The sequence below is a fragment of the Sorex fumeus genome, unplaced genomic scaffold, assembly GCF_029834395.1.
Source record: "Sorex fumeus unplaced genomic scaffold, SorFum_2.1 ptg000072l, whole genome shotgun sequence".
NCBI lineage: Eukaryota > Metazoa > Chordata > Mammalia > Eulipotyphla > Soricidae > Sorex > Sorex fumeus.
The window spans coordinates 57,412,921-57,437,262 of record NW_026606129.1 but is presented as its reverse complement, the minus strand read 5'-3'; the positions used below and the strand labels follow the sequence as shown (position 1 = coordinate 57,437,262).

Here is a 24,342-nt window from a genome sequence, read left to right as displayed (position 1 = left end):
TGTTTGTTTTCCCATGCCGGGGGATGTTTGCCACCCCACTTGTTCTGTTTGATTCCAGCCTCACACACGTGGATCCAAGTTCATTCCCAAAGTATCCCTGGAATCTGGATCTTGCACTCCCACCTCGGGCGTTTCTCCATGTCTAAATGTTTGCTTCCCTGAAGTGCAGACTCAGGGTTTTCTTCCCACCTTTGCCAAGTGATCACCTACTGGGAAAGAAGCTGTCTGCGCTCCTGCCTCAGCAGTTCCTTCACGCTCAGTGTCTTTCCCTCTTGGATCTCTCTAGAAGGGGGCTGTTCCCCAGCTTTGTCCTGTGTGCATGTGTTCCTGCCCCGCACCTGAGAGGTTGAGGGTTGGGCCCAGCGGGTGAGGGATACCGCCTTCTGCTAGCCCACCCCCACCTCATTTGGAGGTCCCCTGCTTCTCTTTGTTTCTGGGAAGTTTGCAGAACTGCATCACTGGTGTTGATGCCTCTAGAGCCCTAAGAAGTTGCTTGTCAAACAGAAGATACAGCTCTGTTATCTGGCCTCCCTAGCGAGGACCTGCTTTGATAGGTGCTCAGATGCTTCTTCCTGGGCTGCAGAAAGGAACTTTCTCCGGAGAGTGGGTTTATTCCCTGATGCTGTCCTTTAAGGCCTCCTGGGAGGTAGCATTGGCATTGGTGCAAACTGGAGAGACTCTTGGGAAACATCTTGTTTAAAGGAACTCTAAGGGAGTGATCTGGAAGCTTGGCTGGTGATGGAATGCACGGGGTGGGGCGGCCCTTATCTTCGGTGCTTGCCTCCCAATTTTCCCAGCAAGAGGGATGCCCGGGTGTCCTGGGCCCATAGGCTTGCTCTGGGGCGTTTCCTTGCCTGAGAGGGTGAAGTCTGGCTGAACCAGCTGGTGCCCACTTTCCTGAGAGTGCCCCATGCTGCATTCTTTCCAAAACAGGTGGGGCTCTGTATTCCAGGGCTTCTCTCCACCAGGGAGACAGCACCTTCTGAATCTGAACACGCACCTGGGGGGGGAGGGGTGGTGTTCCCCAGCTTGGCCTCTGACCAGCTGTAAAACTTCCAGCATGTGGTCTGACCTCTCTAGCCTCGGTTGATCACATCTGTAAAATGGGGGAAATATTGCCATTATTGTAGTAAACATCACATGACAGTATATGATATTTCTTTAAAAGTAGATGGCATTAGAACATATTCCAAGTAAAGTATTACATAATACTGTTATAATCCTTGAAGATCACGCACTTAACCTTATCACCTAATAGAATGATCTATCTTCTTGTTACTGTGAGACTTAGATACGGAGGTAAAGTGCTTAGCACAGTTCCATGGCACCTCCTGAGACTTAATCAGTGTTAATTACTGCGATCATTTTCTGCAGTGCATGAAACAAACACATTGGTTCAAAATGTGCTAGTCTGTGTTGTTGCTTTGAAAGCAGTGAAGCTCATCAAATAATTAGGAAAGCAGAACCCAATTATGCCTGGGGGAGGGGAGGGAAATGTATGACTGAATTCTAAGCCGCTTTTTCCTTTGAACGGAGAAATGTCTTCTAGAACTTACACCAACATTTTACTCCATAGAGAAGAGTATTAAACCTAAAGGGCTGCCCCCGCCTTCTCTGTTTGTCTGGAGATGTTATTAGCCAGGGTTGTTATTATTGTAGCATGGCTGAGTAGGAGGAGGAAGGTACAGGTGGGGAGACCCAGAGACCTCAGGCAGAAGCTCCCATCTGGCTAGCCGAGCTCCCCCGGGTCAGTCCTGTGACCCCGTTTCTTGGAGCGAGGACCGGTGGGGTCTGCTGATGGTGACTGAGAACTTAATAGTGGCACTTGGAGCCAGAGCCCTCACCTGTCCTGACTTTAGGTTGTGGGCATTCATTTCCCTGTTTTGCACATTGATTGGAGGTCTTGTGCTTGGAGTCTTGAGGCTAAGAACTGCATTCCCCCCATAGGATTTTAGCTCAGCCTGCGCAGATGAGATTTCTGATAGCATCTGTAGATGAGAGTCAGGCCTCTTAAACTCCTTTAGTCTTTTTTTCTCCCTCCATTTTTTCCCTTTTTATTTGTTTTTATCATTTCTTTCTTTTTGGGGTGTGTGTGTGTGTGTGTGTGTGTGTGTGTGTGTGTGTGTGTGTGTGTGTGGTTGGTGGGGAGGCAGATCAGCAATGCTCAGGTCCTACTCCTGGCTCTGTACTCAGGAATTATCCTGGCGGTGCTTGGGGGACTATACAGGGTGCCTTGGATTGAACCCAGGCCAGCTGCATGCAAGGCAAGCGCTGTACCCGCTACACGATCTCTCTAGCCTGTTTTCTTATTCATTAAACATTTAATGGGCACATGAATGAACTCCAACTCACAGGATGAAGTGCAATGAGATTGCTATAGGAAGTATTAACATGCACCCACAACCGGCAGAGGCTCTTTTAAGTGCCCAGTACTCGTTAGGGTGCTTTGTGTTTGTTTATAGTTTTTTTTAAATTTTTATTAGTGAAACACCATGAGGTACAGTTGTAGACTTACAAATTTTTGTGCTTGGGTTTCAGTTGTACAATGATCGAGTACCCATCCCTCCATCAGTGCCCATTCTCCACCACTATCGATCCCAGTATCCCTCCCACCCCCCTGTTTATAGTTCTTGTACGGTAGAGCCAACGGGGGGGTTTCTGCCCAGGCCTCAGGGCTACCCCATGCTCACTGGAGGCTTTCTGGCGGTCAGGAGGCTGCTATCACACAGGGTCCAAGCCCAGAAGTCACCGGCACATAGAAAATCACCTGTGAAATCCTTCTGCTCCAACAGTGACAAAAATCCTCAGACAAGCCCAAGATAGACCCTTTTCAGGGATGCTTTACAGGGAGCTGGTACTTAAACATAAAAGTTGGACATCTGTATTGACAAAAAATGAGTGGGGTAGGGTGGGGGTAGGTGTTTTGTAACTTAATCAAAACCTGGTGCAAAAGTGTCCCTGTTGGTAGCCCGGAAGCTCCCTCACTGGACTCACTTTACAAGATGGAATAAGGAGTTGCTGGCCTGCCTGGCTTGTGCTCCTGCCCTGGCTCCTGTGCTCACCCCAGGGGAGCTGCTTCATCCTGGGTGTGGGGACAGACTCATGGGCAGATGTTAGTAGGTGAGGAGCCCAGTTCTGGTGAGGTGTCTTGTCTGTCATCTTGAAAGTTGGGAGCTCCCGGACAGCCCCCACGGAAGGTGCTGGGCCTCCCCCCAGTGAGTTGTGGTCAGGAACTGCTCTGGGCCCAGGCGCAGCTATAAACATCACCTGATGGCTCTCAGCAGGGAATTGTGTGTGAGGGAGATCAAGACTGGGAGTTGGGGCTGGCTCCTTGATTGTGTCTGGGCTGAATTTTAGATTTTACTTTCCTAGTGGTAAGGGGCTTCAGTATCTTAGGGGTGAGGGCTTTCTTCCTGGGTGGATTGGGAAGGAGCATGAGTGTATTTGACTGCTGAAGTTTGCAGTGCCTCCTTTCTTTGCCCAGGCCATTTTTCCTAGTCTCTCTCTCTCTTATTTCCTTAGGAAAAAAAAATACAGCTGCAGACCTGACTTCAGTAATCTCTTCTATCTAACTGATACATCCCAGACTCATTGTCTTGTCTTTTGTCTTTTAGGCCCAAAAGGCAGCGACAGAACAACTTCATGTTTCCCTCTCCGAAAACTTGGAACTTCAGAGGGGTAAGTGTTTCTCCTGGTTTGTCACAGCGACATGGCACATTCCGAATGCTCCAGTGACCACCTGGCCAGCTTAGCCTCTGCTAACCAAAGCCACATTTGATGACTTGACTAATCAGGATGGCACAGTTGCACCAGAGAATGTGATTTAATTAAAAAATAAGACAAGAGGGTTTCAAGAAGTGCCTGCTGTAACTGGAGCGATAGCACAGCGGGTAGGGTGTTTGCCTTGCATGCGGCCGACTTGGGTTCGATTCTCAGCATCCCACATGGTCCCCTGAGCACCTCTAGGGGTAATTCCTGAGTGCAGAGCCAGGAGTAACCCCTGTGCATCGCCGGGTATAACCCAAAAAGAAAAAAAAAGCGCCTGCTGAGTGTTGGAATAGTACAGCGGGGAGGGCACCTGCTTTGCATGCCACCCAGTCAGGTAGGATCCCTAATACACCATATGGTACCCAGAGTCTACCAGGAGTGATCCCTGAGCACAGAGCCAGGAGTAAACCTCACCAGGTGTGCACCACCATCACCACCACCAATATAGCAGTCATGATAGGTGTAAATAATGGGAATCATAAGAGAAAGTGTCACGTCATGCTTGGAGTACGTAATAACAAAGGAAAATATGGGTATAGGAAATGAATTTGGGGGGGCAATACTTGCTGAGTGGCTTACCATGTGGTCTGGGCTGGAAGCTCCTTTTGAAGAGACTGGAGGAGCCAAAGTTGATTATGACTGTTTTCTTGGGAATCTGGAGGAAAGCAGTACATAGGGAGGAGAAAAAAGAAAGTTGCACAGCCTGTTAAAACATAAGATTTATGATGGTGCTTTGCCTTTCAGAAGTCTCTAAGTTTTGAACAGATTTTAAAGGGAATCCAAGTTTTTCCATTCACAAAGGTGTAAATGCTTAGAACACTACGGGAAGAATGAGACCTAACCTCCTTTTGATACAATGTTCTTTCCCTTAATTTAATGATACTAATAATAGTTCAAGTGCATTGAGGGTCTACTGTGTGCAAAATGAATTCTAGCACTGAGCTTGGGAACAAGATCTGAGCTCTGTTTTACCTCCAGGCCTTTGTACATCTTGTTCCTTCTGCCCAGAACACTTAATACCAAGCTCAGTACTCCTACACATGTTGCAACTGGCCCTCCTAAATTCATTCCTGAGTCCAAGCTTTGACCTCACTTCCTATAGGAAGCCATCATGATCCTCCCCAAGAGTATGAGTCAGACCATCTCTCTTATGTCACTGCACTTTTGTATCATTGTTGAGATTGTTAAGTGGTATTTACTGAAATTTAAGATGAGACGCCCAAAGTGTCAGATGTATAGTGACTTTGTGGTTGGTTCTCTTTTGTTCACTGGATGATATAGTGAATATTTAATTTTTCAATTAAATGAATGGAATAGGTGAATAAATCTCTCACATCCATCAGATACACAATCCACTTTATTTGTTTATTTATTTATCTGTTTCCTGTGACCGTCCGTCCTCTGCAACACAATCCACTTTAGATTGTGTTTCAACTTCAAGACTTTTCGCCTTTTTTTATTACTAGGTCAATTAATATTTTAATATCCTACCTTGAGCTCAGTCATTTTTCCAAAGTGTTTTATTTGAAAAATATATTGATCATGGCTCCGCTTTAGTTCTGTTTACAGTATGAACTTTTGCTGAAGAAGTGTGTTGACCTACTGTCAGAAAATGCATGCCGTGTTAAATATAAGTCATGTAACTCCTAAATTGGTCATTGTCTTGTGGATAAGATTTTCATTTCTCGAAGTGTGTTCAGTTGGGTAATCATAACTGAGCAAGAAAGGATTTGTGTGGTCAAATAAACCCAGGACCCTTTCAGTGAACCAAGTTAAATATGCTCACCACTGCACAACTTCTTAGAACTTTCCATAAGTTTATGTACATAGAGAATACTTTCAGCATAGTTGATGGAATGTGTTGCATATGCCAAACTTAACCCACAGTCCTTCACATTGTAGTTACTTTGTAATATATATATATATATTATATATAGTGAATTTTGAACAATAATGAAATTACACCTTCTGGGAGCATGTTGTTTTGTTGGGTAGAGTTCCTTTTCTCTCCCTTCCTCTTTTCCCTTGCACCTCCTGACTCAACAGTAATCAATAGCGAGAGTTTGAAGTATATCATGGATGACCAGCCTCTGAGTTGGCCCAGAACTGTCCTGGTTTTAGCATTCAAAGTCTCACCACTTGTAAAACTTTTTAGTCCTAGACAAACTAGGGCTATTAATTTTTACACCTAGGCCCTGAGACTTCTTCAACTGTTTGCCCTAGAAAAATGTTTTATGTATTTTTGAGATAGCCATTTCAGTTAAGATGACCTTTCTTTAACTTCATCCTTGGAGGTAACATTTAAAATTAGCCATTCATTAACAGGCATGCAAAGAAACTGCCCTCGGCTAATTGCAACCAAATTGGTGTCATAGATTTCAGCTTCTCAGCCCTCAAATTGTTAGCCAGCTCACAACATTTTCTTCAATAATTAAAATTGCAGGAGCAAGTAGTCTGTTAGGTTAGGTCAGTTGTGTTTATCTTGTCTCTTGTTTTTTGCGTTGATTTGCCCTGGCCTAACTGGAAATGTTGAACAAAGTGGCATCAAATTATACCAGAGGCAAACTGTTCAGAGCCTCATAAGAGAAATATTCTTCCAAGATGGGGGTTGAAGGGAACACACTGTGTGAGAACAGCCCCTGCCTAGCCAGGAAGTGCCTGTGGCCGTCCTTCTGATGCCCAGAAGGAAACGGACCCAGAACACCGGAAGGAAGACATTGGGGCATTGTCATAGATGTATTTTCTAAAAAGAAATCTGAGTATAAGTCCTGTGAGACTGAGCTGGGCACACTGTCTTGGGGCAGAGTTTGCTTTCTGTGAACCTTTAATTTTCTTCTTTATTTAGAAAGGAAGTTTCCATAACCTTGGTGCTGACAGACTTCCCGTAGTTATCGATGTTGGCAGAGAGAGCCATAATAGCATTTGCGAGTTCATTCCTCTTTAGCTTGTGAAGAATAAAAGGATCCTGTGGTAGTTCTCTCCAGTCCTCTATATTTGTATATTTGCGGGGGCATTGGGCAGGAAGGGGCTAGTATAGAGGGAAAAATGGACTGGAAAGTCTAGAGAAGGAAACACATCACTCTAGATTAAAGGCTCCCAAACTTATTTGACTTTTTGTCCCCTTAAAAATGATCTGAATTTACCTAAAAATTATCTAAATTTCCGTTGGAAATCTACCTTCTTTAAGCAATCAAACAGAAAGTGCCTCCCCAACTAACTTCCCCCAAGACTACTACTGCTCCCCTCATTATCCCAGGTGCCCCCAGGGGGCAGTGTTGCTCACTTTGGGAAACTGCTCTGGATGGAAAGGGAAGTAGACCCATCTGGGGTGTGTGTGGGTGGGTGGGTGGGTGGGGGGACTCTGGAGGGACCAGGGGACAGGGCATGGAGAGAGGGTGGGGTTGGAGCTGGAGTCTTATCGAGTAGATATTCGGGGAGAAGCAAAAGTGCTCTCCAAGAAGTTTGAAGAAGTTTTGCTCAGGAATTATGCTGTAACCCTAAAAGCCAGAAAACTTTCATTGCATCGGTTGTGCCCACAGGCACAATTGCAGCATGGGGGATTGGGGTTGGATGTTTCTTTTTGGCTAGAGTGTCTGGCTGTGGAGAGACTGAGGAAGGGTTGGTGACATACAGGTGACACATCCTTTTGACTTACCAAGTTCTTTTGTGCGTGGCCATTATTGTTCATTGAAGATTGTGTTTGACCCCTTAGCTGCCTCACTGCTCAGAGGAAACAGAAGCCTGTGGGCGGGGGGTGGGGGGGTGGGGGGGGGAGGAAGGGTAACTGCACCTCCTAGTCAAGGGCAGTGCTGTGCTATCATCTCAGCCTCAAGGGCCGTGGAGACACTCCATGGAGAGGCACTTGTAGGGCCGGGGCAGTTACACTGACAATATTACAGGTGAAAGCCAGAATGTAGTGTGTGTGTGTGTGTGTGTGTGTGTGTGTGTGGCGGGGGGGTTTCGAGGGCATAAGGGAGTATTTGTGCTGGACTCAAAATTTCTGCCTTCTTTGTGATATTGACTGTAGTTACAGCTTATGGGCTGGAGGGAGGGTGGGGACTGGGGTGGGGGGAGGAGAGAAGATGTAAGCAGGAACTTACCCGTTTGGAGATGTGAAGATCTCAGAAGAACAACAGCCGTTGATCACCAGGCATTGTGCTGGGTACCAGACCTGAGCTTTTCACTAAGTATCAGTTAGATTTCAGGGCCATACATTTCTTGTCTCCCGGTAGGGCAAGCTACCGAAAGTATCTCCCCTGCACAGCAAAGCCTGACAAGCTACCCGTGACGTATTTGATATGCCAAACACAGTAACAACAAGTCTCACAATGGAGACGTTACTGGGCCTGCTCGAGCAATTCAATGAACAACGGGAGGACAGTGCTACAGTGCTAGACTTCTGAGCCTGGCCATTTAACCTAGGTGATTTGGGAAGCAATTTCTAGGCTCTAGGGCTTTGGACATTGGAGCCCCTATCCTTTAATGGGCAGAGGAGGGAAATGAAGCTTTGTATTAGAATGCTTCTAGTTACAAATGATAGAAACTCATTTAAGATGAGCTCAAGCAGAAAGGGAATTGCTTGGTTCATGTGAAACTGAAGTGGGTCAGTTTTAAGTACAGCAGTATCCCAGGGTGCTCCTTCTCTTAGCTTAGTTACTCTTAGGTTATTGGTCTTTATCGCCTGCACATGGAGACCTTTCAAGAGGAAAAAAAAAGGATGTTTTCACTTCCAAGATCCACTTATGAACTCTATGTAATGCCCTGGTGGAATAAGGTATTTGCCCAAGAAAGAGTTTGGTACTGTTAGCAAAAGAAAGTCTGGTTCCCAGACATACTATTCCCTGGAACCTATAACTAATAATCTATAACCAATAACAGTGACCACTTTTGAAGATGGAGTGTGGAGACATCAGGACGAGAACCAGGTCTGCAGTCTCTAGGGCCTGTACATGCTCCACACTGCCCTGATCGTTCTCATCTGTAAGCAAGTTGTCAAAGCATCGGTGTGGAGAAATTATCTGTTGGCTGAACAGCTTTGAAATGTACAACCCCGTAGAGCACCTGACACTTAGGAAGGTGCCGATGGTGAGCCAGCCATACTTCCTCAACAGATTAAGGACATAGCTTCCCCTCTTCTTACAGCTTCCAGCTATATATTTACCTCCATTAATTGAACATCAGTTCCAGGCAGGGCTACCGCAGTCCTGCATGGGAATTCATACTTATCCCTGTTTTGAAGATGAAGAAATTAAACCCCACACCCATTAACTTGCCTAAAATTACAACTGTGATAAGTGGTAGAGCCAGCATTTGAACCCAGACACCTTCTCTGTCCCCAGGCCTCTAGAGCAACCTTTAAAGAATGACTGAGCACACATTCCTCATCTTAGAAAGTGTAGACATGAAGATATTCTCAGGTTTAGAAACAAAGGAACAGGGGCTGGAGCAATAGTACAGCAGATAGGGTGTTTGCCTTGCACATGGCAGCCCCACGTTCGATCCCCAGCATCCCATATGGTCCCCTGAGCACCACCAGGAGTAATTCCTGAGTGCAGAGCCAGGAGTAACCCCTGAGCATCTCTGGGTGTGACCCCAAAAGAAAAAAAGAACAAAGGAATATGAATACCTGTCCCTCAAGGTTTTCCTTTATTTCCTGGGATTTTATAAGTACAAATATGAACAATTTCAGTTTGTAATGGTAATAATGAAAACAATAGTAATAACTCTATTATTCTCAGGTGAATGCTATACAGGTACACTCTACAGCCACTGAGTGAATGCTTAATATATATATTACTTATCAGAATAATGCCCAGAAATAGATAAACTTTGTCCATTTTTTGGTTGCTACATAACAAATTACTAAGCATTTAGCAGCTTAAAACAACACCCATTTATTAGCTCACAGTTTGTAGGTTGGAAGTTGGGCATGATTAGATTTCTTGCTCAGAGTCCCACAAGACTAAGTCAATAGGTCAACACGGGAAGGGTCTCATGTAAGGCTCAGGAGCCTTATTGATGTTTACTCAAATTGTTGGGATAATGCAGTTCCTTGCAGCTGTAGAACTAAAGTCCCATGGTGGACAGTGCAACTCTTAGTACCTAGAGGCCACTCTAATATCCTGGCCATATGAGAATTGCTTGGTTTGTGTGACTGAGAAAAAGTAGATCTTTCCATCTTCCAAAGTAGAGAGGTTCTCTCTCACATCAAATATCTCTTATGCTTCAGATCTCTTTGACTTGAGAGCGAAACCTTTGAAAGCTTCCTTTCAAGGTTCACCAGACTTAATTAGATCAGATCAGCTCCCAGATCAGCTTCCCTCGGGCGATCTGTAAGTTAGTGTTCAGTAACGTAATCAGAGGCTTGCCATTTGATTATACAGTGAGGTTCTGTATGCATTCAGGAAAAGTGGTTATACAGGTGTGTACACTAGGGATGGGAGTCTTGGGACCATTCTAGATCTCTGTCTTCTGAATCTACAGATGCTTTAAAAGTAAAGCATCTTGCTCAGGGTCACATCACAAATATTAGTGGCAGAGCTGGGATTTAAACTTGGCTCACTTTATTTCCTAGCCTGTGTTATTTGCCAAAATATTTTGGGAACTTCTCTCATGAGAAATTACTTGCAAGTGGGGGAAATATTTGCAGTATTCATTGTACACGAACCTCCTTATGGCGTATTATAACTAATATACAAGGGAACTTTTGCAAAGCAGTATAGGCTTTTGAAATTTAGAAGACTCAATAAAAAAGTAGTTGGAGGGCTGGAGCAATAGCACAGCGGGTAGGGAGTTTGCCTTGCACGCGGTCGACTCGGGTTCGATTCCCAACATCCCATATGGTCCCCTGCACACCGCCAGGAGTGACTCCTGAGTGCAGAGCCAGGAGTAACCCCTGTGCATCACCGGGTATGACACAAAAAGAAAAAAAAACACAAAAAAACAAAAAAGTAGTTGGAAAAATAAAAGAAAATGGTTGAGGGACTGAAGTAACCAGCATAGAAGAAGAAACAAATACAATCCATTAATGAGGTCAAATTATCCACTCCAACACTCAAAATATTTTTAAGTGATACAAGTAATATGAAAATAATATGTTTCATTTACTTACCCGTGGGCTGGAGCGATAGCACAGCGGGTAGGGCGTTCGCCTTACATGCGGCCAACATGGCCAACCCGAGTTCGATTCCTCCGCCCCTCTCGGAGAGCCCGGCGAGCTACTGAGAGTATTCGATATGCCAGACACAGTAACAACAAAGTCTCCAATGGAGACGTTACTGGGCCCACTCGAGCAAATCGACGATCAACGGGAGGGCCTTTACTTACCCGTGACGTATTCGATATGCCAAACACAGTAACAACAAGTCTCACAATGGAGAGGTTACTGGGCCCACTTGAGCAAATTGATGAACAGCGGGTGGACAGTGACAGTGACAGTGATCACTTGCAAAATGTCAGATACTGTTCTGGTGCTTAATATGTCATTATGTCCGCTAGTAAGCCTAAACAACAGGAGATGCTGTTATTATTATACCCAGTTTCCAAATGGACAGACTGAAGCCCACCAACGTCAACACATATCCCCAAGGTTCCCATAGCAACAGAGGGGTGAGTCCAGCTTGTGAACCCAGACAGACTGCTTCCAGCATCTGTGCTTTCAGCCACACAGTTGTCATACTATGTGTGACAAATGCAGAAGCATATGACAGGAAACACCTAGTACTTATTTAAACCAGTAACTATAATAACAATACAAAACCCATCTGCTTTCATAGGGAGATAATATATTGTGTATAATAATCACTGTCACTGTCATTGTCCTCCCGTTGTTCATTGATTTGCTTGAGCGGGCCCAGTAACGTCTCCACTGTGACCAGTAACGTCTCCACTGTGACAGTTGTTACTGTATTTGGCGTATCAAATACGTCACAAGTCGCTTGCCAGGTTTTGCCATGTGAGCGAGATACTCTTGATAGCTTGCCGGGCTCTCCGAAAGGGGCGGAGGAATCGAACCCAGGTCGATTCCTGACCGTGTGCAAGGCAAACGCCCTACCACTGTGTATAATAATATATGATGTATAATGATACAGACTTGGGAGAATATTACTGTTGAGTATCTAGAATAAGTGAAGTTCCAGGGAACTAGTTACTACACTTTCTTGATAATGCCTGATTTAAATTTATTTTTATCGTCCTTCCTTTCCTGTTGCTTCTGTGATGACCCGAGTGTGAGCTCTGGTCCTCAGACACTTGGCTGTGCTGTGGTTCCCAAGCAGGGAACAGCTGAGATTGTGCTCACCGTGTGGGGTGGTGCCAGCATTGGCTCATGGCTTCACTCTCTCACTTTCTACAACTGTGCCATCTCTGGGTCTCCCTGAATAAAACCTTTTTTCCCCCCTTTTTGGGTTACACCTGGCAATGCTCAGGGTTTAGTCCTGGATTTGCACTCAGGAATTACTCCTTGTAGTGCTTGGTGGACCATATGGGATGCCAGGGATAGAACCCACGTTGGTCATGTGCAAGGCAAATGCCCTACTTATTGAATTATCGCTCTGGCCTTCTGAATTTTATTTTACTAAGGATTATTAGTTAAGACAATATTATTAGCTAAGACTTATTATTAGCTAAGACAATAAAGTTGCATGAATTGAAAACACACTCTTCTGTATATTCTCTGAGTGGCTAGGGAGGGCCCCGGCAGCTCTCCCTCTCGCCACCTGGGTTTGGTGGTCTTGGGATGCTCCCCCAGTCAGGGCGGCCCATGCCATGAGCAGATGAAGGAGGAAGCGAGGGCCAAGCCAGTTGATTGATCAGTTACCATTTATTCCATTCTCCCCACGGACCTGTTCCAGTCTCACAAAGCTCCCCGTTCTAGTCTCACGCTGCTCCTCATTCCTGTCTCCTCCTGTCTCTCCTGTTCATCTCTTCGCATTTCATCTCACAGTCTGGGCTCTCTCTCTCTCTACGTGCCTGCTCCTGTATCCTTCTACATTCTTTTCCCTCTGTCCCCCTTGCTAGTCTCTCTGCGCTCCATCTTGCTGCCCTGCTCTCTGTCTCTCTCTTCTCTCTCCAACTCTATTGTCTGTCTCCAACTCCCTAGCACTGGGGGTAGATGCTACACCCATCAGTAGCAAAATCAACATAAGAAAGCCCTTTCTGACTGCCCTTCAAGTGAAATACCACGTAGGGGTGTTCCTCTTCTCCTTAGTACAATTACTTAACATCGTAATTAACATCTTAATTCTACTTCTTAATATTAGTTATTTTGTATGGACACAGTATGAAATACATTGAACTTGTAGGGTGGCTCTCCTGGGAACATCTCATCATAGACTCAGACTACAGTGCTCAGGCTAGATTAATCTTTCCTAACCCTAGCAGGGTCTGAATCTAGTTATTACTTTTTGGATCATGACAGAATTTGTCCATGTTATTATAGTTAACTTATAGTTAAGTATTAACTATAGTTAAGTATTATGGCGCTTTGGCCAGGCCCATTTTGATGTCAGGGTAGCACATAGCTTACAGCTTGCCCTGGGTCCACCCAGTCCCTTCTTGGGACCCTGATTTTGGGTAGTAGGAAGTAAGGGCAACTGAGCTGTAAGTTGAGAGTATAGATGTCCAGGAGGAAAATATCATTTTGAGTCAATTAACTCTCAAGTCACAAAAGCATACCGTTAACTATCTTCTTGTGTTCATACAAAAAGGACTGTCACTGTCACTGTCCTCCCTTTGTTCATTGATTTTGCTTGAGCGGGCCTAGTAACATCTCCATTGTGACACTTGTTACTGTGTTTGGCATATCAAATATTTCATTCAGCTTGCCAGGCTTTGCCGTGCAGGCTAGATACTCTCGGTAGCATGCCAGGCTCTCTGAGAGGGGTGGAGGAATCGAACCTGGGTCCACCAGGTCCAAAGCAAATGCCCTACTGCTGTGCTATCGCTCCAGCCCAAAAGCTAGAGCATTAACTATCTTCTTGTGTCCATACAAAAAGGACATTGCTCTGAATTAACTATGCAAAGGACTTAAGGAGAGGAGAAAAACAATATTTACAAGTCAACAGAGGACGAAGAAAGAGGTTACAAGTAAACACAGAGGAATGGGAGCACTGTGATGGGAGCAACCCAATAAACCTAAACTCCCTGTGGCAAGATGGAAAGGACAAACCAATGTTATCCTACACCCTTCCACTTAGGAGGGGGTGTTATTTTGAAAGGTTTGGGGCCCGAGACAAGTCTGTATCACTGCACATGTGTCATGGTAGAACATGGGGACCTGTCCAGTCTGGGTGTGTATCTGTGCTGGGCCCTAAGTCTTTGCTACCATCCCACATTCCTATCCTCCCTGACCCCCACATCAGATAGAGACTGCCTCCGTGTACTTTGGGGGGAGGCTTTTACTGCCAACTGCCCCTGGAGAGCCCATAGTCTTTGAGTTTAGTGGATAATCCTTGACAGAAGTAAAAAAATTTTTTTCTAACATATGTGAAAAATTAAGCACACTTGGAGCCAGAGAGATGGTACAGCAGGTAAGGTGCTTGCCTTGCATGGTGGTGGTGGGAGGTTGGGGGGGCTCTGCTTTGACCCCTGGCACCACATAGAGTCCCCCGAGCCCCACCAGGGATGATCCCTGAACTCAGAGCCCAAAGTAAGTCCTGAGCATTGCTGGTCATGCGCCTCCCCCCCCACTCAAGACAAAACAAAACAAAGTTGAAGAAAACCCACACTTATGTTAAAACACGTGAAAAAAGCCTGTGCTCTGGGGGCAGAATGGCAGACCACATCCACACAGATTACAGCATCAGAGCCTTTCTCCGCAGAGCAAGACACTGAGCCATCCCCTCCCCGAATGACACCCCAGTACGACATGTGTGAAGTGAGAACTGTGGGTTGCCAGTGTGCAGAAGAGATCAGCACCTTATGTTACCAGACTTCCCTCACCCCTAAAATGACTGTTTTTTTTTTTTATATATATATATTTTTTTATTAGTGAAACACCATGAGGTACAGTTGTAGATTTACAATTTTTGTGCTTAGGTTTCAATTATACAATGATCAGATACCTATCCCTCCACCAGTGCCCATTTTCCACCACCATGGATAATGTCCCCCCCACCCCCATCCCCCCACCCCCCCCCCCTGCCTCTGTGGCAGGGCAATCCCCTGTGTTCTCTCTCTCCTTTTGGGTGTTGTGGTCTGCAAAAGAGGCATTGAGTGGCAAACATGTTCAGTCCATAGTCCACTTTCGACATGCATCTCCCCTCCCTCCTGGGAGGGACCACCAAACACCCTTTATTTGGTGTTCCCTTCTCTATCTGAGCTGCCCTTTCCTCTAGAATGCCCAATTGTCCACTAAGCTACGGAGTAATCCTCCTGGTGCTGATCTCAGCTATTCTTGGGTATTAATCTCCTATTTTGTTACTTTATATCCCCCAGATGAATGCAATCTTTCTATGTCTATCCCTCTCTTTCTGACTCATTTCGCTTAGCATGATACTTTCCATGTTGTACCACTTGTATGTAAATTTCATGACTTCATCTTTTCTAAGAGCTACATAGTACTCCATTGTGTAGATGTACCAAAGTTTCTTTAACCATGACTGTTTTTTTAATGTGTGTATTTGATAGATGACTTTTTTTGTTTTCCCCTGAGGCGATGCTCCCTTAATGGTAAAACTGAGTGTCACTGGTTTCCATTGAGGCCACTGCTCTTGTTTCCCTGCAGGCTACAGCATAGTGGGCTTGTGAGTAGATGTTGACACCTGTGAGGAAAAGCTTGTGTCACCCCCAGACTGCTGACAACAAGAACCAGTTGGCTTATCGTGGCTTACTTTTAGATTCTAAAGCAGTTTATCAATTACATGGGAGGTCCTGTGGGGTCTCAGTGACTCAGTGACTGGTAAGAAACCAGTCAAGCAGTTTCTACATTTTTTTGAAGCTGGGGTTGGGGGTTGGGTGGGATGGGGTGGTGGGGTCCTGGAACTTCAAGGAGACCATGTGGTGCCAGGGATGGAATACCAGGCTCTTGCATGTAAGGCTTGTGTTCTGACCCTTTGAGCTATCCCCTAGGCACAAATTCTATAAAGTTCAGGTAAAATTTATAGGTGCCTTTGTTTATGTTGTTGTCAGTTCAGTTTTGTTTCATTTTTGTTCCAGAGTTATGCTAGGTTAAAGATTAGTTGGATTTTGATCTTACAGGTTAAGAAATTTTAATGGTTGGGGCCAGAGAGATAAGGCACTTGCCTTGCACACAGCCAACCCAGATTCACTCCCAGGCGTCCCAGATGGTCTCCCAAGCACTGCCAGGAGAGATTCCTGAGTGCAGAGCCAGGAGTAACTCCTGAACATTGCCAGATGTAGCCCCAAGACCAAACCAAACAAACAAAAAGAAATGAAAAGAGAAATGTTAGTTGCAAGTTACAAACAACTCAAATTATCATAAGGAGGTAAAAGGTAAAGGCCCTCCCGTTGATCGTCGATTTGCTCGAGCGGGCCCAGTAACGTCTCCATTGGAGACTTTGTTGTTACTGTGTCTGGCATATCGAATACTCTCAGTAGCTTGCCGGGCTCTCCGAGAGGGGCGGAGGAATCGAACTCGGGTCGGCCATGTTGGCCGCTTGTAAGGCGAACGCCCTACCCGCTGTGCTATCGCTCCAGCCCATCATAAGGAAGGAATGATTTATATCTTTTTGGAGTATGGAGGGTTCCCAGCAGTGCTTAGCATCTCAGGGCCTCTCCTTGAGATTCTCTAGGACCCAAGATGTCGTGTAGCTCAGAGTCTGCAGTGTTGGGGACCTTAAGAACCACACCTGGCAATGCTCAGGAAGCCACCCGGTTCCAGGGATTGGTTTGGTTCTCCCTGACCTGTAGGGGAGATTTTAAAGATACTTCTTTAAAGAGTAAGTAAAGATACTTCTGAGGTATATCTCATGCATCAGGGACTCAGGGGCTCCCCAGAACCAGGAACCAGTAGTCAACAAATGTCTCCCACTCCTCTCTGTTATTTACTGCATTTTCTCTGTGGACTGACTCCTCTATTTCTCCTAGCCATGGAAATGTGGCCATCTGCTGAGATGAAGCCTTTTCTGAGCCAAAATTTTAGAGAAGGATTTTGATTGGTTCAGCTTGGATTAGATGGATACTCCTGGACCAATAAGTAGTATCCATAAAATGAGGGTTCTTTCTATCACTTTGGTGGCTGCTATGGTAACCATAGACATAGAATGGGATGGAGAGGTACAAGGAGGAGTAGTGTGCAGGAGAGAAGAAGCACTGGATAGTTAACAGTTTTTATCTGTAGAAGTCATCCCATCTCTCTTACAATCGTCCTGACCCCAGGTAGATAAGACACCAAACTCCTCTTCTTTTGTGTATGCTTAGATGCAGTCCTTGTGGTTACTGATAAAAAAACAAACCCTAGCAATATGTATAATAGACTCTTCAGAGCACATGTAATAGTTCTCTAGATTAATTGAAACAATAGCTGATTCAGTAGAATTGCATTCTGGAGTGGCTGTGGCCATTTCTGGGATAATGGGAAACACAGGTGCCCAGACACTGGCTTAGAACAGAAGATGGCCTGAGAATCAGTTTAGTCTCTTGCTTTGTCCCTGTGGACTTTTCATGGAGCTTTTAATTTTTCATTTTAACCATACAGACAATAATGATAACAGTGATCCTGTTACCCTCATGGCCACCCATCTCTGCCCCCAAAGGCCCTTAGACCCTGTGAAGGAGACGTCGGAGCTGGAGGTGGTGGTGTTGGGGGTGGGGAGGGGGGTGAGAGCCACCGGGATACACCTATGTGGGAAATTCCTGTTTTGAAGTTCTTACCTTGTCCCTCAGTTTTCTCCACCCCCCTCCCCCATCATATGTAGCACTGTAGCACTGTCCTCCTGTTGTTCATCCATTTGCTCGAGTGGGCACCAGTAATGTCTTCATTATGAGACTTCTTGTTACTGTTTTTGGCATATCGAATATGCCACAGGGAGCTTGCCAGACTGCCACGCAGGCGGGATACTCTCGGTAGCTTGCCGGGTTCTCTGAGAGGGACAGAGAAATCGAACCTGGGTTGCCCATGTGCAAGTCAAACGCCCTACCGGCTGTGATATCACCTGTACCCCACCATATTGCACTTTATTTTTCTGTTTCCTGCTCATGTCAGAAACTAAGGTGGAGATCGAAGCCTCTTGCATCCTAGTTGGTGAAGGGTCTGTGCTGCAGATCAAACACAGTACACAGTAGTTTCAGCACCTGGGGTGACTGGGAGCAGCAGTTATTGGGGAGTGAGCAGCTCTACCGTTTGGCCAGATGATCATGTACTGAGCAAGGACAAAGGTGGTTACATGCCAAGAGGAAGGGGCTGTGTGCGAGAACTGAAAAACAGCAAAACCGAAAACAATTCCTGAGATTAATGTGTAAGCCAATACTAGTGTCTGTTTTCAAAGGAGACTCAGGGAGCATGCGGGCTGTGGATGATATGACAAGACCACCCGGAGGACCACCCGGACAATGAGACCCGTGTTTTCATGTATTCTCGTTCCCTGGGAACATGGTTCTGTCCTACCAAGTAGTCTTTGACTGCTTTGATCATGCCATGCCTGCAATATTCCTGTCGTTGATTTTCTTCTCTCCTGTCAATTATCTTCCACTTTAGTTTACATGACCCATTTGATGGACTGGGCTGAATTGAGCTCATTTACTTTCTAATTACTTACTTATATTTAGCATAGCTTACTTATCCTTAACAGGGCAAGGTGTTCCTATTGTTGAATACGGAGACATCTCACAAATTTAACATCAGTGACCATAAGAAATGCTAAAAATAAGAGTTTATTAGAATGTGATTACACTGGGCCTATTTCTAAATGGGTTGCCCTACATAAGCCTGATAAAATTTTTGGGTATTTTTTTCTTGTGCCATCCAATTCTGGACATGTTAACCTAACTCCTGGGCTGGACTTTTTGTCCATGATTATTACTCCTGATGTCCATGTGATACTGGCAGTAATACCAGCTAGATTAGAGTCTGCAGCTGCAAAATGGACCACCAGTGCCCTCACCACTTGATTAATACATGTTTGGGAGGAGGAAATGTGCCCCACAGCAGAACCCTGTTAATGCATGATTGCCTTTGAATCCTCAGGGCTGATTTGATACCTAACATCCTATTTAAGAAAATGGGAAATGCAGCCTATTCATTTTTTTATGGATAAATGAGGATTTGTTTAAAGCCATAGCCCTGATTTGAGGCAGATGGAATAAAAATTGTGTTTACTTCATTCAGGTTCAACTAAACTTGCTCATTGAAAAGGGACTGGGGAGAGAACTTAGGACTCAGGGTAAATGAGCTAGCGAATCTCCTCTTTCTTGTGTTGATCCCTATGGAGTGGTAGTGATTCTGGACCGTGATGTGGACTTTCTGTGCTTCTGGGGTTAAAGTGGACATGTATGTATGATACTTTTTCTGGCAGTGGAGGAGAAACATCCTGACAAAGGGTGTCAGGCTTCATCTACTCTCTTCCTAAGGTTTCCATGATTGTTATTTTTCACTATGTGTGCTGATTTTTCGACTTTTCATTTTAAAAAATCTCAAACAGGTGGAAAGTTAAAATACAAATGCAATGAACACTCACTCTCTAGTCTCAACAATTGCTAGCGTTTTGTCTTCCTATAGATCTATCTCTAGCTGTTTATACAGTTTGACCTTACTAAATCTTTTCAAAGTAACTCAATTGCTGATATTATCACTATTATTTCTAAGTAGAGGATATATACAACCCTAAGAATAAGGATATTTTTCTAAATTATACAACAGTCTCACAATGGAGATGTTACTGGGCCCGCTCGAGGACTGTGGTAATGTAGGACAGTAAGGGTAGTCTCATTAAGAAAGCTATTAACAACTGAGAAATAACTAATAACAATAATTAAGAAAAATAGCCTATGAAACTTATCAATAATTTCCAAGAATTTGTAACAATTTCTCAATTGTCCTTTAGAGTTGATTCCCGCCTTCCCTCTCCCCAGTGTTCAAAGGTTATGCATTCCATCTGGTTGGAATTTTGTGTTTGTTTTATTAAGTTCCAGTGAATACCAGAGAGTGCTTACTTGAAGTACGTGGTAGCGGGGACCGAACCCGGGAACAGCCACCTGCAAGGCAAGCGCCTACCCACCATTCTGTCACTCCGGCCTTAGGAAGAGAGTAGGGCCTTTACCTTCTATTAAGTTGAAGGCTGCTATTTCTCCTCTTTTTCTTGTTTCGGATTTTGGGTCACACCTGGTGGTGCTCAGAGCCTATGCCCTACTCAGCACTTGAGGGTGACGCTTGGTAATGCTCAGGGACCATGATGTGCTGGGGGCCAAACCTGGGTATTCTACGTGTAAAGCATGTGTGCTTAGCTTGTTCAGCTATCTTTCCTACTCTGATTATTTCATTCTGTTTGATTTGATTTTTTTCTTAATAAGCAGTGGGGAGAAGAGTAGGGGGCGTAAAGATTGGACTATAGGTGACATAGGGATAATGGTAGAGGCTCATGGGCACTTTGGTAGTAGAGGGGTACATATCAACAGCATAAACTTAACACTACTATTACCGTGTTACCTAAACTATAGTAAAAGTTAAAAAAATTTTCTTCGTGTATTTTTTTCCTCAAATACTCCCCCATCCCACTTTTTAAAAACTAGTGTCGATATGTTTTAGATCTTTGGCTCGTTCTGAAAAGATTATGGAATGTGGAAATTAGAGGAAATGAATTACTGAAATAATGATGAAAGTTCATATTCACATTTGAATGTATCTGAGTGATTTTCTATATTGTCATTTTATATTTATTATATTTGTAGTAAGTTTGTAAATTGAGTATAAAGAACAGGTTGCTATAGGGACAGGAAACACCCTAATGACTGCTGGTATAAGCATCTATGGAGAGAACAGCCTTCAGGTTGTAAGTTTTGTGTGGTGCTCCTTCATGAGAGATCCTGAGGACAGCCTCGTTTCCTGTTAAAAGCTTGCTTTAAGTGGTAGTGGTGGTTGGGTGTGGGGTGTGTGGGTGGAGTGGGGGTTCTGTGGGGAGGGTGTTGAGTAGAGGGCAGTTAGTATAGAGAAGGGACCATTATGACAATGATAGTTGGAATCATCACTCTGGACAAAAACTAAGTGCTGAAAGGAGGTAAAGGGACAAACAGGATAACTTTTTAGTACCTGTATTGCAAACCATACTGCCTGGGGGAGGGGGGAGGGAGGGTTGGAGGGAAGGAGGGAAGGAGAGAGGAAGGCGGGGGGGGGGGGGGGGAGACAGAGACAAGAGACAGAGAGACAGACACAGACACACAGACACAGACACAGAGGCAGAGACAGACAGAGAGACACAGAGAGAGAGAGAGAGACAAAGAGGGGGGTGGTGGTGAAACTGGGGACATTGTTAGTGAGAAACATACACTAGGGAAGGGATAGGTTTTGGAACATCGTATGACAGAAACCCAATCTCAAAAAACTTTGTACTGTGCATCTCATGGTGATTCAATTAGAAAGAAAGAAAGAAAGAAAGAAAGAAAGAAAGAAAGAAAGAAAGAAAGAAAGAAAGAAAGAGAGAACTGTACTGTAGGTTCTTTGGTAGATTTTTCAGACAGAGTCTTGGCAAAATAGAACCAAATTCAAATAACTGCAACAAAAGGATCCTTAAGAAAATGGCAGTTTCATGAGAGACAGACCCCCATCTCTAGAATAGTAGGAAACTTTCGATTTATCTCCTTTTTTGTTTCCATGTTATGGAAACTAAATTTGGGCTATTTGCTCTTTGCCTGGTTGTACCATTAAGTTAAAAAATGTAGTTGATGTATTTGGTGGAACCGGGCTTTCTCTCAGTACTGGCTTTACTCTTCCTGTGCCCTTACCATGGCTGTGGAAGTTCTGCTCTCAGAGTCATTGCTATGCTCATGGCATTGTTGGGTTTGTCTGGATGCCTGCTCTGATCTAGCCTGACACCATCTGTTAGCAGTTCCCTCCTGCAGATCCCAGGATTGTCTTATCACAGGACCGTCTCATCCCCAAATCTCCAGGAAAATTGATTGCGTCAGCAGGCCTCTCTTGTGCTGGGCCTCACAGTGGTGAGTTAGGATACTGGGTAGCAATTGGAAAGGACTTCTTGGTCCAGTCATCTGACCAGAATGTCAAGATCCAACAGATCTACCCCTCACTGCTTGGGTAAGGAACTCATCTCCCTGAGATATACAGAAGAGATTGCCTTTCTGAAAAACCACGCTTATAGTAAGTGCTTTTGAGATTAAATAAATGTTCCATGTTAAGTGTTTAGCACTAGGGCTGTGGCATAATAAAGGCTCAATAGATACTTCCTGTCCTCTTTAAATCCACCCCCTTTAAATATCACTTAATCACTTATCACTTAACTTCCCGTTAGTCGTCGAGTTGCTCGAGCGGGTGCCAGTAACGTCTCCATTTGTCCCTGTCGCGTGCTAGTGTAGCCCAATGGCATCTATTCGCTCTGGGAACATGAAGAGCCTCAAACCGATCGTTCATGATCTTGAACATACATTTAAAAAAAATCTCTCCAGGTGTGCCCAAAAACCAAAATAAAAAATAAAATAAAATTAAAATAATCTCTGCTTACTATTACTATTAATGCATCACAGCAAGAATTGTAGGCCATATAAGGGAAATGGGGTATGTTTCCTGGAAAAAGAATGTTGGGGAGACCTACCCCCATCTCTAGAATAGTAGGAAACTTTCGATTTATCTCCTTTTTTTGTTTCCATGTTATGGAAACTAAATTTGGGCTATTTGTTCTTTGCCTGGTTGTACCATTAAGTTAAAAAATGTAGTTGATGTATTTGGTAATATGTATGGATTTAGGAGGAGAAAAGAAAAAAATTTAAGTGAACGTCAGTGAATGAATGAATTTTAAATGTAGTTGGAATGGGTTCTTGAGGATTCTAATGTTTTCCTTCTGATAGGTATTGATTTATGGTAATTTAAATCCTCTGTATCTTGTGAAGTTTGGCAGCAGACTCAGTTCTTAATTTATTTTGCTCCCATCTCTCTGTTCTGGGGATGGGTCCACGCCACTTGTCTATTCTTGGCTTTTAAACTATAGTACCTATAGTGCCCAATGAAAACATCCAGCAAATGTGTCCAATGACCACATGCCTTTAATGTTTGTGGTTTGAATGGCAATTTTACATGTGGGAAAGAAAAAATAACATCAAGTTTTAAAGAATAAAAGATTAGTTTTATATTAAGGGAACAAATGAAATCACTGACCCCAGCAGTCAGTCTAGGGATTGGAAATTTTTCTAAGTGCTGTTTTTCCATGTATAGAATTAATTAACATTTTTTGAAGTGCTACAGGGCAGATGCTTTTACAGACTTCCTATGGCACTGAGACTCCATTTCTTTCTGATAAGCTCTTTGTGTCAGGAGCCATGAAAATATCTATGACAGTTGGTTCAATAATTCTACTTCTAGGAATATTTCCCATAGAATCCAAAAATATAGCACTGTAGTACTGTCCTCCCATTGTTCATCGATTTGCTCAAGCTGGCACCAGTAACGTCTCCATTGTGAGACTTGTTGTTACTGTTTTTCGAATATCGAATACGCCACAGGGAGCTTGCCAGGCTCTGTCATGTGGGCAGGATACTCTTGGTAGCTTGCCAGGCTCTCCGAGAGGGATGGAGGAATTGAACCTGGTTCAGCCGCGTGCAAGGTAAACGCCCTACCCTCTGTGCTATCGCTCCAGCCCATCAAAATGGGCTGATTAGATTGCATCAAAAATATAGATGAGAAAAAATATCTACTGTAGCAGTCATTTTATTATTAATAGAAAACAGGAGAAAGTCTAAATATCTGACAGTTGGTGTAAATTGTTTTTTTATCCATAGTAGGGCATATTCTGCAGTCATAAAGGAATGTTGCAGAAAAGTTTTAATTCAGGAAAAATGCTTACTGTTATCTATTTAAAATCAGAAAACAAAGTGACTATGATGGTTTATTTTAAAGCATTAAAGAAAACATGTCAGTATGTTAATAAAAGTTTTCTATCTGTAAGTGAGGTTATATGATGTTTTTATTTCATTTTATTTTGACTGTCCCAAGTTTCTACAGTGTGTTTTCATACTTTTCATAATCAAGGGAAAGAAAAATTGAGGTGAGAGAACACATATTTTTATTGTAATTTTTGAAGTGGAGGATGTTTTAGGTTTTTATCCCTAACAGGAATAAATCTATGTCAGAAATTTGATGAATTGACCCAAATCTCATGGCTACTTGAGATGAAATTTTAAAAGATGACCACCTGTCTGTGGATAAGTTTCGAATGTGAGAACTTGGTAGAGGTGCCTGGGAGAAATTTTGCCTTTCCTTTTAAGAAAAACAAATCCATAAATCTTACTTGGATATTTACAAAGGGAGGAAAGCCCCTTAATAAGAATAAATGCTCTGCGCATTCAACCAAGAAATAATAATTCTGAAACAATTAGCCCCCAAAGAGTTAAAATGCTAAAGAATTAATATGTAACTTACTTGCATTTAACTGAGTTGGGACGCATCATTTTTAT

At 43.9% G+C, this 24,342-nt stretch overlaps 1 protein-coding gene across 1 annotated transcript in view; it reads left to right on the top strand.

Annotated features, from left to right (window-relative positions):
• ARHGEF3 (Rho guanine nucleotide exchange factor 3) overlaps positions 1-24,342 on the top strand; it is a 345,442-nt gene that overhangs the window by 105,189 nt on the left and 215,911 nt on the right. Inside the window, exon 3 of the mRNA XM_056129189.1 lies at positions 3,615-3,678. Coding sequence (XP_055985164.1) covers positions 3,615-3,678 — 64 coding nt within the window. The remainder of the gene's footprint in view (positions 1-3,614; positions 3,679-24,342) is intronic.